The 16,145-nt window shown below is 35.6% G+C and overlaps 1 protein-coding gene across 3 annotated transcripts in view; it reads right to left on the bottom strand.

Moving 5' to 3' along the window:
• Nucleotides 1-455: 455 nt before the first annotated feature.
• The window catches only part of MED23 (mediator complex subunit 23), a 54,755-nt gene continuing 39,065 nt past the window's right edge, over nucleotides 456-16,145 (bottom strand). For all 3 annotated transcript variants that reach the window (XM_077143947.1, XM_077143946.1, XM_077143945.1), the window contains 6 exons: nucleotides 15,474-15,639; nucleotides 14,922-14,994; nucleotides 11,997-12,211; nucleotides 4,197-4,317; nucleotides 3,348-3,479; nucleotides 456-1,616 (listed from right to left, as the gene is read on the bottom strand). In XM_077143947.1, coding sequence (XP_077000062.1) covers nucleotides 1,449-1,616; nucleotides 3,348-3,479; nucleotides 4,197-4,317; nucleotides 11,997-12,211; nucleotides 14,922-14,994; nucleotides 15,474-15,639 — 875 coding nt within the window. In that variant the 3' untranslated portion in view covers nucleotides 456-1,448. The remainder of the gene's footprint in view (nucleotides 1,617-3,347; nucleotides 3,480-4,196; nucleotides 4,318-11,996; nucleotides 12,212-14,921; nucleotides 14,995-15,473; nucleotides 15,640-16,145) is intronic.

Consider the following 16,145-nt stretch of genomic DNA (forward strand, 5'->3'; position numbering starts at 1 on the left):
TTTTGTTGTGTAATATCAGTGTCATAATTATTCCTGTTCTAGAATCTAAAAGTAAATATATTCATTCCACTTAAGGCAGCAAGAATATATTGAGACTATGTTGAGAATAACACTTGATATCATTTCTAGCATAAAACTTCTGAAGAATTTCAAGAACAGTATTAGTCTGGTAAAATTACTTATACCATTATAAAAATTTTAAGCCAGACTGGCATGGCAAATAGTAGCTTATATGACTGCAACAATATGAACCCTGAAGAAAATAAAGATTTGTGAGGAATGTATTTGGAAATAAAGACCTGTTCAGCTGGTTAAACTTCACTAATTCTTTAAAAGAAAATGAATAGCTCTGCATTCTCAGGCCAGTGACAGTCATACACTGCAGCTTGTGACCAAGTCAAAGTGGCAAGGCTCTCTGTGACCCACTACAGGAGACATACATTCAAATCAAGAAATTAAAGAAATGATATCGTTTCTTTATTCAACCGATTTTACTGATTATTTTTCAAGTCTTTTACAACTTTAATGCCATTTATTCTCCCCTCCTCAAATTAACAGATGCCTATCAAAATGCATAAACTCTAAAGAAACAGAATGTATACTGCATTTAAATATATAAATATTTTAATTTTAAGAGTATAAAAATTTAAAAAAATCACATAATTTTTCAGATGTCACTATGAATCTGGAAAAGCAAATAATCTATTTTTAAAAGCAGAGATTGGGGAAATCAACCATTTAAACATTATTTAAGTTTATGCACTTCCAGAAATGTTAATTACATACATGACTTCCAATTCATTTCATCCAGTAAGTTCAAACTCACAACAAAGACAAAACATTGCCAAACTACCTTGACAGGAAAGCAGGACCTTTGCTTGGTAGTTAATAAAATGTTCAGCCATTTTTAAAAGAATATAAAACTGTATTTGTTCCTGCAATGCAATGAAATCTACTGTCCTTTACCTAATAAAAATTTCTGTTATTCCAAAGACACAAAAAGGAGATTTATGTATAAAGTTATTTGTAATAAGTACCTGTTATACCAGTGTGGTGCTTTTAAAACAACCTATTTGGAGACTGAATCTATCATTAACAATAAAAAATAAAAACAAAAACAATGACTAGAACAGGTAAGACTGAGAATGCCTAGTAAAAGTCATCAATTATAGTATCTCTATGGAAAGCTCTAATAAATTATGAAAAAAAAAGAAAAAAAGAAATTGTAATGGATATGAACAATGTGTAACTTAGTTGGTCTCTTAGAGACCAAAACAGACAGAGATAGGAGTTCAGGTTTCAAGAGATTCATCATTTGAATCAAAATAAAACAATCTGAATGCCATTGCCTCTTCTACTACATCACTATGTAGTAAGATCATGTTCAGATTCAACAGATTCATTTTCAAAGATGGATGAGTTCCGTTTTCAGTGCGGCATGCCTGGCTTCACTGAGTCACTGGCAGAGACACGGGCACCTGATTAGATGCAGGCGCTGGGGACCCACTGTTCATGGCCTGTGGAGGCACTGCGGCTGGCTCCATCTTGCTGATATGCGTGATAAATCGAAGACGAAGCTTTAAAGCTGGTTTTAAATTGCAGATAATCTTCTCTACCTATGAAGTGAAAACACATTAAAAATATTTTCACCAGAGAATTTCAATTTCTCTCTTTGGAAAAAGCAATTTGGATACATCTTGAGACGATAATTAGGAAGCGTAGTGGGGTAGATGAGAAGCTTCTCTACAGTGTCTGTGTTTTAAATACAAATATAGTTTTATTTTTCTTTTCCTTCCTTTTTCTACCTCTCTCCTTCCTTGCCTTCCTTCCTTTCTTCTTTCCATTCATCCATCCATCATCTATCTGCACATGCTTACAAAAGCACATCCAATTATGTATCTAGTCATCCCATTACCAAAAGCTAGCATAGCTCACATTGGAAATTCTACACATACAACATATAGACAGTCCTTTTAAAATGTCACCTTCATGGAAACATGAAGTATGACTATATTTCAAAGTTATTTGAATAATTCACACCTTCAACATTTATCTAAATAGTAATAAATCTACTATTACTTAAAATATATTAGGGAAATGAATACATAAGCTGGTTTCATAATATTCTTAATTTTACTGACTTTTTTGTAACTCATCTGAAGAGATAATCCATTAAGAGTGTTTTCCTTCATAGGTCTAGTGAGGATGAGGAAAGGGAGAAGGAAATACTCTTCTGCTTCACCTTCACCTAACTAGCTTCTCCCTATTCTACCTATAACCCTTCATTCTTCTTAGGGTTGACAAAATCATCAAGTTATCTACTCAGTTGTGGCAGAAGACAGAAACAGATTCTGGGCAGGGGCTACTGCACGGTCTGTTTTCCCCTGTGCCAAAGTTTTTTTATGTCCAAATATAAAGAATATGCTAAATAAAACATTTCCTTATCAATTCCCACTCACCTCTCTTTGACACTCTTGCGGGGGCATAAAGGAGCCACATCTTTCCCTCCCCATGCCCAGCTCCAAGAAAGAATCCAGAAGAGTAGGACTGATAGAACAATTTACCTTCATTTCCCATTACAGAAAGAAGTAACATTAAAATTTGAGAGGGGTCAGTTAACATCACCTATCTGCCCTACCCTACCCCTCTAAAAGAACCTACACTCTGCTTCCTACAGCTAGGATACTCAGTATCCAAGGAGGGCCTCTCCATTTTGAGGCCTCTCTATCAGGAAGTGCCTCTTAACACCCTGAGTCAAGCGACCTTCTTTGAACTTTGCCAGAATTCAGGGCCTTTTTGAGGTGGATCCAGAACAAATCGAATGCCTATTCTAAATGACAACCTCCCAATAGTGAGGACATGAGAATCCCCCAGGACTTTTCTTCTTCAGAGTAAGTATTCCCAGATCTTTCAAATATACTTCATGATTTATTCTCTTGACATCCTGACTTCTGGCCTCTAGTCATGTTGCAGTTTGTCCAAGTTTCCAGAGTACACCCTAAGCACTGTGAGGCAAAGAAGGATCATCTGTACTCTGACCTTCCCAGCAGCCATAGTATACTGCTTCTTCCTAATGAGATTAGGGTTAACTAAGCCCCTCAGTCTTTATCACATGACCTGCTGCAAAGAGTAAGGGGTAAAAAGGCAAAAATTATAACATGTATTTACTTTTATACTATATACAAAATAATATGCATAAAGGGTCTGATATCAACATAATAAAGGGTCTGATAACATTTTCGTCTTAAAAAAACTCAATCAAAACAATAAAACTGACCTAAATAAATAGTTCATCACTCCATCTTCAAGTTTTCTAAATTAAGTAACATGAAATAACTTTGACTTACCTGCTCTTTTACACTGTCACCAGTAAACATGTACTTCATATGATAGAGGAAGTCACAGATAGGATCCATGTAATTTAAATGGGTGCTACACTGGTCCACGTTCAGCAGCATGTCATAAAATGCCACACCAATCTATGAACAAACATTGTAAAATTATTTCAAAGGTCCAAACTAGTTCAGTAATTCAGCATGACATAGCTGGACTCCATTGCTATATCAGCATAAGGGAATAACAAGTTTGTTAAAGGAACCATTACATACCAGACACATCTCTATGCACATGAGAGATATGACATGCCCTACATTTATAACAGAATCCAGGGTGCTTTGAAGTGCCTCCTAATGGGCTTAACTGGAATTTCTCTTCATAATTTAGTCATTTCTCTTAAAATTAAGAGGCAAAAACCCCCCTTTCTAGAAACTAACTCCATTTTCTGGAATAAGTGTACTCTCCAGAATACTTTGGCTTGTTAACAAATCTTAGTTCTATTTGACAGCTCATGCTTTGAGGTTCTATTCCTGGCTCATTTTCTTTTTCTCCACATTCTCTACACTTAATGGTTAAAACTAATTTCTCTATACCATGAGTTCTCAATGTACTTTTCTAACTTTGGCTATCTCCTTGGAGTGCTAAAACTGATGATGGGTATTTCTCCCTGTATCTCCAGTTCAACATATCCTATATGAAACTCATAATATTATAGGCACACCAAAGTCCTCTAAAATTTCTCTTCGATCCTACAAAACTAATTTCACTATGAATGGCTGTCACCTGTAGTGTGAAAAATACTGGGACAGAAACCTAAGTAGGACCTTTAGAACTTTATATAGACCCAGCTTATATTTTACCTCTATCATACATCGAGTTCTCTCTTGCTGAAATCGTTGTAGAAATGGTCCTACAAGATGGTACACATAAAGCAATTGAAATTCAGTCTTCACTATAGGAAGAAGTACTTCAGTAAGAAATCTAAAATTAAAAGATTAAAAAAAACTCTTAATTTGAAATCAGTTTATTATTTGAATTTTGTTAATAACAGCCTGCCTAAGTATTTGCAAAACTTGTAATAATATTTTAAGTTTCTTTTAATTTTGTTAACAAAAATAGTTCTAATTAATCCCACATTTCTCACTGGCTCTTACTTTCATTTGACTGATTATCATAATAAATTACTTCAGTTTTAGGAGAGTATTCCTAACAGAACTAAGTAATAGAAAATAATCTGAAGTAAAAAAAAGAATAATCTAGTATAAACTCACATTCTCAAGAATTTCAATCTAAATAATACAAAATTTAAAGCCAAGAAAAATAATCAGAATAGGCTAATATCAGTTATTCAGTTCAAAAAGCAACTTTCGGGATACGGTTTGTAAACATGCATTTGACTAAGCTTTCTGAAACTATAGCAAGACAATAGATTATTACCGTACATACAAATCTATTTTCTTCAAACAATTCTGAAATAAAATAAGCTTTTTGATTAACCAGAAAAATCCACTTTACTAAAAACAGAGAGATGAAAAAACAATGGAAACCTACAACAACAGATTTGAAGAGGCAGAAGAAAGGATTGGAGAACTAGAGGTCTGGACATCTGAAATCTGACACACAAAAGAAAATACAGGGAGAAGAATGGAAAATATGAATGAGCACAGTCCCTAAGGAAACTGCATGACAACATGAAGCGCATGAATATACATGTTGTGGGTGTCCCAGAAGGAGAAGAGAAGGGAAAAGGAGCAGAAAGAATAATGGTTGAAATAATCACTGAAAATTTCCCATCTCTTATGATAGACATAAAATTACAGAGTCAAGAAGTGTAGCATACCCCAAACAGAATGGATCCAAACAGACATAATCTAAGACTTACTAATCAGATTGTCAAATGTGAAAAAGATAAGAGAATTTTGTAAGCAGCAAGAGAAAAGCAATCCACCACATACAAGGGAAGCTTGATAAGACTATGTGTGGATTTCTCAGCAGAAACCATGGAGTTGAGAAGGCAGTGGTAAGATATATTTAAGATACCAAAAAGGAAAAACTGCCAATCAAGAATTCTACAACCCAGTAAAACTGTCCTTCAAAAACTAGATCCTTCTCCCTATCCCATATTATCGACAGCCCCTTCCAACATGAAGCAGTTAGAATGGCCATAGCCCAAATACATCTAAAGAGTGAGAGAAAGATTAAAGTTGGTGGTGGAGTTATACAGAGAAGGTCAGGTTTAACAAATGAGTATGAGTGCTGAATCAGTATACTGATAATTCTTTTAGTCTCCAGTACCTTAGAACAGCTAGAAATAAAATCCTAAAATTGTGGAAGTATAAACCATATCAAACTTTGAAATCTGTTCTACAATTAACTGTTACGATGTACTTTGAAATTTATTGCTTTTTTGTATATATATGTTATTTTTTACAAAAAAGCAGAAGGAAGTGTATAATAGAAAACAGGATTTAACAAATGAATATGACTGTTGAGTCAATATACTGATATTCCTTTTGGTCTTCAGTGTCGTAGAGCTGCTAGAAGGAAAAACAAAAAATTACGGAACTATAACCCATACCAAACTTAAAAATCTCTTGTAAAACTTGTTAAAATGTATTTGGAAATTTACTGCTTTTTTGTATATGTTATTTTTCAGAATAAAAAAAAGTGAAAAAAAATGAGGGGGAGATTAAAATATTTTCAGACAATCACTGAGAGAATCTGTGATAAAGAGACCAGCTCTACAAGAAGTATTAAAGGAACACTGTGACATACTTCCACTGAATGTAACAAAGGCATTAAGTCAAAACTTAACAGGTGGGGGGCATGGGGGCGAGGTATGGATTCTTTGTAGAAGAAAAGGAAGTATCTTCATATAGATTATGTTGGTGAAGGCATCTCTATTTATTTAGGCTGAACTGTATGATATGCGAATGAAACTGTTTAAAAATGAATAGAGAGAAATAAATGCTAGAGAAAATGCAGAGAAAGAGATACCTATTCACTGTTGGTAGGGAAACTGAGAGGTGCAGCCCCTCTGGAGGACAGTATGATGGTTCCACAGGAGACTGGGGGTGGGGTTACCATATGACCCTGCAACACCATTGCTCAGTAAATACCTGGAGGAACGGAGAGTGGGGACACGAATGGACATTTACACACTGATGTTTATGGTGGCAGTGTTTGCAATTCACAATGGATGGAGGTGGTATAAGGATACAACAACTGAGGAATGGAAGGGGGAACTGTGATGTATATATACTGTGGACTACTAAGTGGCTACAAGAAGGAATGAAGTTGTGAGGTATGCAACTAGGTGAATTAACCTTAAGCACTGTATGTTGAATGATAAAAACAAAAAGACAAATATCACCATGCCTCACTGATATGGACTATCTATAATATAAAAACTGAGGTTAAGAGCATGGGTTATCAGGTTGGGGCCTATTGTTTAGGGTCCTAGATTATAAGCTCTACAGCAATCACATATATTCAGGAGTTGTAACTATTATTTCTAAATTCTGAGATACTGAGCTGTTTTTATAGAACCAGGTCATTCCTAGAAACTTTGCGTATTTATGTGACAGCGTTAGAGCTCTGAAGCTATGAAAGTCAGCAGTATCCCATATAGAAATATTTAAAAAGTTGAAAAAGGGATCAGACTGTGACTAGAGATATGAATGAAGTTTATATGGATAGGACTGGGATAGATCAGAATGCAGTAAAGGATGATATTGTCGGTACTTTAAAACTTCAACTTTTGTGTGAGACCAAAGGGAGAGATGAGTAGTTGGTGCAAAATTTATATTTTGGGTAGCACATTACCTAATTTAACTTGTATGTTCAGTTTAGTTAAACATCCTCAGTATATGGAATCTTGAATAGGGCGTGAGATCGTGTTGGTTTGTCCAGGTTAGTGTGATGCCCCCATGTATTTTAGAATAATTTGGGCAGTGAAATAAAGAAGTATTTGCAAAATCCCCTTGGGGGGCTGAGAAGAAAGAAAGAAATATTCGACTTCCCCATTTGGAGAATTTCTGATATTCTCACAAGCAGTGGGAACAACCAATTCAATAGACTGAGCCCTCGATCTTGGGGCTCATCCCTGTGAAACTTATTCCAGGCTAAGCCTACTTAAAATTAGGCCTAAGAGTCACCCCAGAGAACCTTTTTTGTTGCTTAGATCTGGCCTCTCTCTCTAAGCCAATTCAGCAGGTGAACTTACTTCTCCCAAGAGTGTAAACTCGCTCGCAATGTGGGTCAGAAATCCCGAGACGAGCTGGGACCAGATGTTATGGGATTGAGAAAGTCTACTTGATGACTCTTTTCTTTGGAAGAGAGAAATGAGAGAAAATAAAGTTTCAGAGGTTGGGAGATTTCAGAGTCGTGAGGTTATCTTAGAGGTTATTCTTAGGCATTATATAGATATCCTTTCTCAGTTTATGGTATATTAGAGTAGCTGGAGGGAAGTAAGTACCTGAAACTGTTGAGTCATTTCTCAGAAGACTTGATTCTTGAAAACGATTGTATAACAATATAGCTTTTACAATGTGACTGTGTGATTGTGAAAACCTTGTGTCTGATGCTCCTTTTGTCCACGGTATGGACAGATGACTAAAAAAACATATGGATGAAAAATAAATAATAGGAGGGTAAAGAGTAAAATAAATTGGGTAGACTGAAATATTAGTGAGCAATGAGAAGGAGGGGTAAGGTGTATGTAATGTATGAGTTTTTTCTTTTTTTGGAGTGATGCAAATGTTCTAAAAATAATCATGGTGATGAACACATAACTGTGTGATGACATTGTGAGCCACTGATTGTATACCATGCATGGACTTTATGTGTGTGAAGATTTCTCAATAAAAATTAAAAAAAAATCAACTGGCCATGAAAAAAAAAAAAGAAGAAATACTAAAGGGAACACTACAGACAGATAAGAAAAGGCAGGAGAGAGGTCTGGAGAAGAAATGAAGTCTATCAGTAAAGTAAAAAGAGAAAAAAAACATAGATATAAATATGAAGTCCAAAAGATAAAATGGTAGAAGAAAGCACTGTCTTTATAGTAAAAACATTAAATCTTAATGGATTAAACTCCCCAATCAAAAGACAGAGGCTGGCAGAATGGATTAAAAAACAGGATCCATCAATATGCTATCTACAGGGGACCCCAGGACAAAAACAGGCTGAAAATGAAAGGTTGGGAAAAGATATTCCATTCAAACAGCAATGAGAAAAGAGCAGGAGTAAGCTATACTAATATCCAACAAATCAAGACTTCAAATATAAAACAATTAAAAGACAAAGGATACTATGCATTAATAAAGGAGCAATTCAATAAGATATAACAATCATAAATATCTATGTATTGAGTCAGAGTGTTCCAAAATAGATGAGGCAAACAGTGATAACACTGAAAGAAGAAGTAGACACCTCTACCATAATAGCTGGAAACTTCCATTTCCTGCTCTCATCAATGGACAGAAGATCTAGACAGAGGATCAATAAGGACACAGAGATTTTGAATAATATGATAAATTAACTAACTTAAAGGCATTTACAGAACATTACAGTCTACATCAGTAGGATACACATTTTTCTCAAGTGCTCATGGATCATTTTCAAGGACAGACCATATACTGGGTCCCAAAACAAGCCTCAATAAAGTTTAAAAGATTGAAATTAAACAAAACACTTTCTCAGATTATAATGGAATGAAGTTAAAAATTAGTCACAGGCAGAGGGCCAGAAAATTCACAGACATATGGAGGCTAAACAACACACTCCTCAACAACCAGTGGTCAAAGAAGAAATTATAAGAGAAATCAGTAAATACCTCAAGGCAAATGATAAAGAAAATACAATATATCAAAATTTATGGGATGCAGCAAAGGCAGTGCAGAGAGGGGAATTTATTGCTTTAAGTACCTATATTAAAAAAGAGGAATGAAGGGGGTGCAAGGGTAGTTCAGTGGTAGAATTCTCACCTGCCATGTGGGAGACCTGGATTCAATGCCCGGCCTATGCACTTCCAAAAACAAACAAACAAAACAAACAAAGGAAAAAACACAAACAACAAAAATTCAAGAAACGATGCTGCAATTACAGGATAAACAAAAGAGATAAAGAAGGATACTATGTATTAATAAAGGAGGAATTCAACAAGAAGATATAACAATTATAAATACTGGAAACTGTTATGATTTTATAATTTGGAAAAAGAATAAAACGCAGCTGCCACCATACAGCACACACACAAAAAAGGAAGAATGAGCAAGAATCAAGAAATTAATTGTTGACTTGGAAAAACTAGAAAAAGAACAGCATACTAACCTCAAAGCATACAAAAGGAAAGAAATAACAAAGATTAGAGCAGAAATAAATGAAATTAAGAATATGAAAACAATCGAGAAAATCAACAAAATCAGAACTTGGGTCTTCAAGAAAATCAATAAAATCAATGGACCATTAGCTAGGCTGACAAAAAAAGAGAGGATTCAAATAAATAAAATCTGAAATGTAAGAGGGGACATAACCACTGACCTCACAGAAATAAAGGAGGTAATGAGAAGATACTATGAGCAACTATATGCTAATAAACTAGACAAGAAAGATGAAATGGACAACTTGCTAGAAAGGCATGAACAACCAACACTGACTCGAGAAGAAACAGATGACCACAATAAAGCAATTACAAGTAATGAGATTGAATCAGTCCTCAAGAAGCTCCCCAAAAAGAGAAGTCCAGCACCAGATGGCTTCATATGCGAATTCTACAAAGCATTCAAGAAAGAATTAATACCAATCCTGCTCAAACTCTTCAAAAAAATTGGGAAAGGAATGCTATCTAACATTCTATGATGCCAACATCACCCTAATACCAAAGCCAGACAAAGACATTACAAGATGAGAAAATTACCGACCAACTTTTTTAAATGAATAAAGATGCAAAAATCCTCAACAAAATACTTACAAATTAAATCCAGCAGCACATTAAAAGAATTATACACCATGACCAAGTGGGATTTTTCCACGTGTACAAGGCTGGTTCAACACAAGAAAATCAATTAATGTGATACTCCATATCCATAAGTCAAAGTGGAAGAACCACATGATCATCTTGAACGATGCAGAAAAGATCTGACAAAATTCAACATCCTTTCTTGATGAAAACACTTCAAAGGATAGGAATAGAAGGGAACTTCCTCAACATGATAAAGAGAATATATGAAATACCTACAGCTAACATCATCCTCTATGGGGAAAGACCGAAAACATTCCCTCTAGGTCAGGAAAAAGACAATTTTTATATATATAAATTTTTAACTAAATAAGTCCCCTTTTATTAAAAGCCAATCCAAGGGGGTGTAAAGGTAGTTCAGTGGTAGAATTCTCGCCTGCCATGCAGGAGACCTGAGTTTGATTCCCAGCCCATGCACTCCCAAACCCCACCCCAAAAAGTCAACAAACGATGGTGCAATAATGGGATAGTCACATGGAATAAGAATAAACTGTGACCCCCACCATACAGTATACAAAAAAAAAACGCCAATTCATTTTCGGTGTGTTGTATTCTGGCAACTTAGGGAGACTAAAACATCACGTCAAAAATCCTGAAAAAATCTACAGCAAAGCTATTAGAGCCAATACATGATTCAGCAAAGTGGCAGGGTACAAGATCAATATCCCCAAATCAGTAGTGTTTTTATACACTAAAGATAAGCAATCTGAGGAGGAAATCAAGAAAACAATTGCATTTACAATAGCAACCAAAAGAATAAAATATTTAGGAATAAATTTAACTAAGGATACAAAAGACCTTACACAGAAAACTACAAGAAATAGCTAAAAGAAATCATGGAAGAACTAAATAAATGGAAGGGTACACTGTGTTCAGGGACTAGAAGACTAAATCGAATTAAGATGTCAATTCTACCCAAATTGATTTATAGATTCAGTGTAACACCAATTAAAATCTCAACAATTTACTTGCAGAAATAGAAAAACAAATAACCAAATGTATTTGGAAGGGCAGGGTGCCCTGAATAGCTGAAGATATCTTGAGAAAGAAAAATGAAGTGGGAGGTCTCACACTACCTGACTTTAAAGAATATTATGAAGCTACTGTGGTCAAAACAGCATAGTACTAGCATAAAGATAGATACACTGACCAATAGAATCTAATTGAGTGTTCAGAAATAGACCTGTTCATCTATAGGCAATTTATCTTTGATAAGGTGGTCAAGCCAGCCCACCTGGGTCAGAGTAGCCTCTGTAATAAATGTGTTTGGAGAACTGGATATTGATACGCAAAAGAATGAAAGAGGATCCATATCTCAAACTTTATACAAAGATTAACTCAAAATGGATGAAAGACCTAAACATTAGAGTTAAAACCATAAAACTGTCAGAAGAAAATGTAGGGAAATATCTTATAAACCTTGCAATAGGAGGTGGTTTTCTAGACCTTACACCCAAAGCACAAGCACTGAAAAAAGAAGTCAGTAAATGGGATTTCCTCAAAAGTAAACACTTTAGTGCATTAAAAACACCCTTATTTTTTAAGTTGTTCTCATGGGTTGAGATATAAACCTCATGTGTAAATGAGATTAAAAAAATAAAAAGAAGAAAGTAAAATTTCTTGACGATATCATACTTACTTTGGAATGAGAGAAAGCTGCCCAATATTCGAATGGTGCCACACAGCATGTGCTAGAGCTAATGTATAGCTACAGCTCATCTCTGAGTAGGACTGATGACAAGCCGTGAAATCAAAAAGGTGGAATGGATAGCCAACCCACTCTGTCTCAGATGTCAAGCTGGGACTGCTGATAACGCTCACGATTCGATCATGAAGGACAATCCAATACGGCTCCTTTAAAACCAGAGGAAAGCCTGTTGAAAAATGTCTCTTATCCAGTATTCAACCCCCAAACTTTAAATAATATCACCTTCTCATTCTTTTAAAGCCTTCTACTTTTCTAGCCTGTGTCTTTGTGTCTATGGGGATTTTGGGATGTAGTTCGATAGTTTCATAACTTGTCAAAATGGTCAATAACAACCTGCAGAGCAGTATCTGTGAGTTAGAGGGTGCCATACTTGCCTCTGTCTAACTCATTTAGTACCTGATACTTACTATGCAATAAACTGACTTTGCCAAGATTTACTATACAGATGAGACTGGTACACATATATAACTTAGAAATAAAAAAATCATATTTTAGAGATGTGTAAGGAAGAAAATTACTCATAGAGGTGTCCAATCAAAGTTTGAAGAACACTGGGTTAGACAACAGTGTCGAAATTCAAATATATCACAACAGTCAAAACTAACAAGCTGAACTTCATTTTTAAATTCAGATCAATAATGGCAATGCATATGTTAAGGTCAGTCACTATATCAAGCTCACTATGTCAAGCCTAGCACTGAAAGTTAAGTTTAAAAACCTACAACAACTATCTTATATGGTAGAAACTATTACTATCCCCATTTGACATATAAGGGAATGTAATATAGAAAGCATTGGTAACAAAACCAAACTGACACAGGTGTTACCGCTAGAGCAGTAAACGCAAGTTTTTCTGGCTCTAAATTCTGGGTTCTTAAGTATTAAGATGGTGTGAGACACTCATGACACTTTAAGATGCTACAAAGCTGAGAGAGACAGTTAAGACATTAGATTAGTAACCTCCAAAATGGGATGTGAACACTATTCCAGAGGATATGCAAGATGACCCTTCTAGATGAGGGAAGAAAATATGAAAAGAATAAGCTTTACCAACATTTACTGTACAGATAAACATTGGTATGCATATATAATTTAGAAATTTTTTTGAAGGTATGTAAGGAAAAAATTATTCATAGAGGGGCATAATTAAACAATTTGGGGGAGTACTGGCTTGGACAACAATACTGAAATTCAAAGATATTAATAAGAGACACAACTAACAAGATGGATTTCTTTTTTTCAATTTAGTTTGGACTAAAACTTGCAAAATTATAGGATGAGGAGGTTAAATACCATTTATAACGCTTGAGGATGAAGCTACCTCTTATAAAAACAAACATTATTTACCCTCCCTAATCTGTTCTTCAAAGTTCTTTCTTTTACTTAGCCTCATCTTACTTGCTACTTCCCTCATTATTCATTGTTATTTCCTAGGGATTCTACCTCCAAAATTAGCTCTTGAATTTGTCCTCTCCTTTCAATTTTCTACCATCACTGCCTTTACTCAAACCCTTGCCAAGCCCATGCTGACTTTTGCAAAAGCCTCCTACCTAACTGCTCCCTCTGCTTCCAATCTTTCTCCTCCCTAGAGGTTACCTGGATAGCCAATACCTGCCCTCCAAAATGCAGATTTGATCAAGTCATTCCTTTAAAATTTTGAAGGCCTCCCACTGTCATTATGGGAAATTTTTAACTCTCTACATGTCTTTCAATGCTGTTTAGAACTTGGCTCAACATTATCTTTCCAGTATCACCTCTTGTCACTTTCCCAATGCATCTCATGTTCCACTCCTGCTTCTATGCAGTGGCAATCTATTACCTCAACTGTGATACAACTGCTTCACATGTGTAGGCACACCTTCAGGCAATTACACTGCAATTTTCCCAACACTCTGGGTCTAATCTCTACCATCAGATTATCAGGCTATCTGGTTAGATGTTACATTCTTTCCTAAAACTTTCCTGATCAATTCAGGAAAAGTAACCAGCTCACACAATCAGTGGAGCCCTGCACAACAATACTAGATCAGCTTTTTTTTTTTTACATGGGCAGGCACCGGAAATCGAACCCGGGTCTCCGGCATGGCAGGAGAGAACTATGCCTGCTGAACCACCGTGGTCCACCCTAGATTATCTTTCTATTTAATCAGTATCTCTGACAGTCTATAGAGTTTTTGAAGACAGGGTTTGTTTGGTCTTCTCTACACTACTACACCTTGCACAGATGGCAGGCCACAGTAAATTCTTGATCTGTGCTGTGCTGAATTGATGACTACTGCTGGGGAGGAAGAATCACACACCAAATCATAGGTGATCACTAATTTATCAAACTGTGTGGTGCTGACTACACACATGAAGTTGTCACAGAAGGGAGACTGCATGTGATGGGAGAAGCTAGGGGAGGAAGTTGACATTATGTTGGCAAAGAATGAGGAGCAGTTAAGAGAAGCTGATAGAAGGAAGGGTCCTGGCATGTCTTCTTCACTAACATCTTAGAAGTGCCAGGAACATGTCTTAGTAAGCATTATTTGTATAAGTAAAGATTCTAGACAACAAACAGTTTAAGTGGTGAAAAGTAAATCAGATTATGATGTAAAAACTAAGGATAGGCAAGGTGGAGCCAAAGGATGCAAGGACCTGTAATTCAGGTGGGTACATTTATATCTGACGCACAAAGGCAAAGAAATAGTTCTTGTAGATTTTTGAGGCAATCATATTATTTTTAAAAAATACAAAACAGTTCATTAATTTGCAGGATGTCTTTGCACAAAGGCATCCTATATGCATCTTATCCTCTCTGCCTACAAGACATGGCTGTGTTCCCTTTGTAAGGACAAACTGGAATTATTAACTCACAGGTAAGGCAGTGATGATCAGTCCAATTGCATTCATCCATGCTGTGATGTTCTCTCTTGGCACTAAAGGTTGACTGCAAGTGGGAAAAAGAAAAAAAATAAGAGATTATAAAAACATTTTATGTGGTTGACAGGTCTTAATTTGAGAACATATATAATTTGGGAGATGACAAAAAGATCTATACTAATACAGCTAAAATGGATTCTTACTGAACAAAAATTCACTATCTACAAAAGCTCAGTAAGATTTTCTTTTTAGTTGTATTCTTTGACAATAGTTCCTGAGCTGAAAAGTCTATTTCCCCTTATTTATACCTCTTCCCTAATTAGCATCTCCTACTTTATGCTGATCTTTAGGAGAGGAATCATGAAAAGGCTGTCTTTAGTGACACGTTCACATTATTCCCAAATTAAATGTCAAACAGCTCATGACATCACAGCTATCCAGGGTCCATCAGCGTTAGGGCAACAGACTTGTTTCACAGCTCCAAACAAAAGATCACTCTCTTTATAAATAAGTAGGGAATCTTACGGCAGGAAACAGGACACCCACCTTTTTAAGACAACATTTAGAAGAGCATTCCCAACGTCTTTGCCTGAAACATCCAAGGCCATGAGCTCCACACAAGTGACGTGCAGAGCGTGAGCGGCTGGGTTGGGAAACTCGTTGAACCTCCAGTCACAGTTTGGGAATGGGCCAGGAGATTTCCCAGCCATAGGTGCAGACAGTTAAAGGAACCATTATTTGATTATCTTGGGAGTAATGATTCACTTTTGTGTAGTGCTTTCAAAACATTTCACATATAAGCATCTCAAGCAATAATCAATTTTTCTGATCATAAGCCCCAATTTACAGAGAAAGAAGTGATGTGTCTAAAGGCAGAGAGATTAAGAGAGAAATAATATGAATAAAATGTAATTAAGTTTGACATGGCTGAAATGTATAGAACAAGCATTGGCCTCACAGGGGGCTCTTGTTTTAACTGTGACATTATAACAGCTGTGCATACAACCAAAGTATCCCTAAGGCTTTAGCAGCCTGTTTTTTTAATAGTTATAGGCAATGAATAAGAATATTACATCATAAAGAATAATTCTTACATTTCAGAAAACATGTTTCTTTGTACAGGAAAAAACGTCACACCCATTTATAAAAAAATTCTTTCTAGTAAATAGTGTATGGTGTATAAATATTTAGGAATAGCATGCTAACTTAAAACATGAA

Source organism: Tamandua tetradactyla, chromosome 25 (assembly GCF_023851605.1).
Source record: "Tamandua tetradactyla isolate mTamTet1 chromosome 25, mTamTet1.pri, whole genome shotgun sequence".
In the NCBI taxonomy this organism is placed as follows: Eukaryota; Metazoa; Chordata; class Mammalia; order Pilosa; family Myrmecophagidae; genus Tamandua; species Tamandua tetradactyla.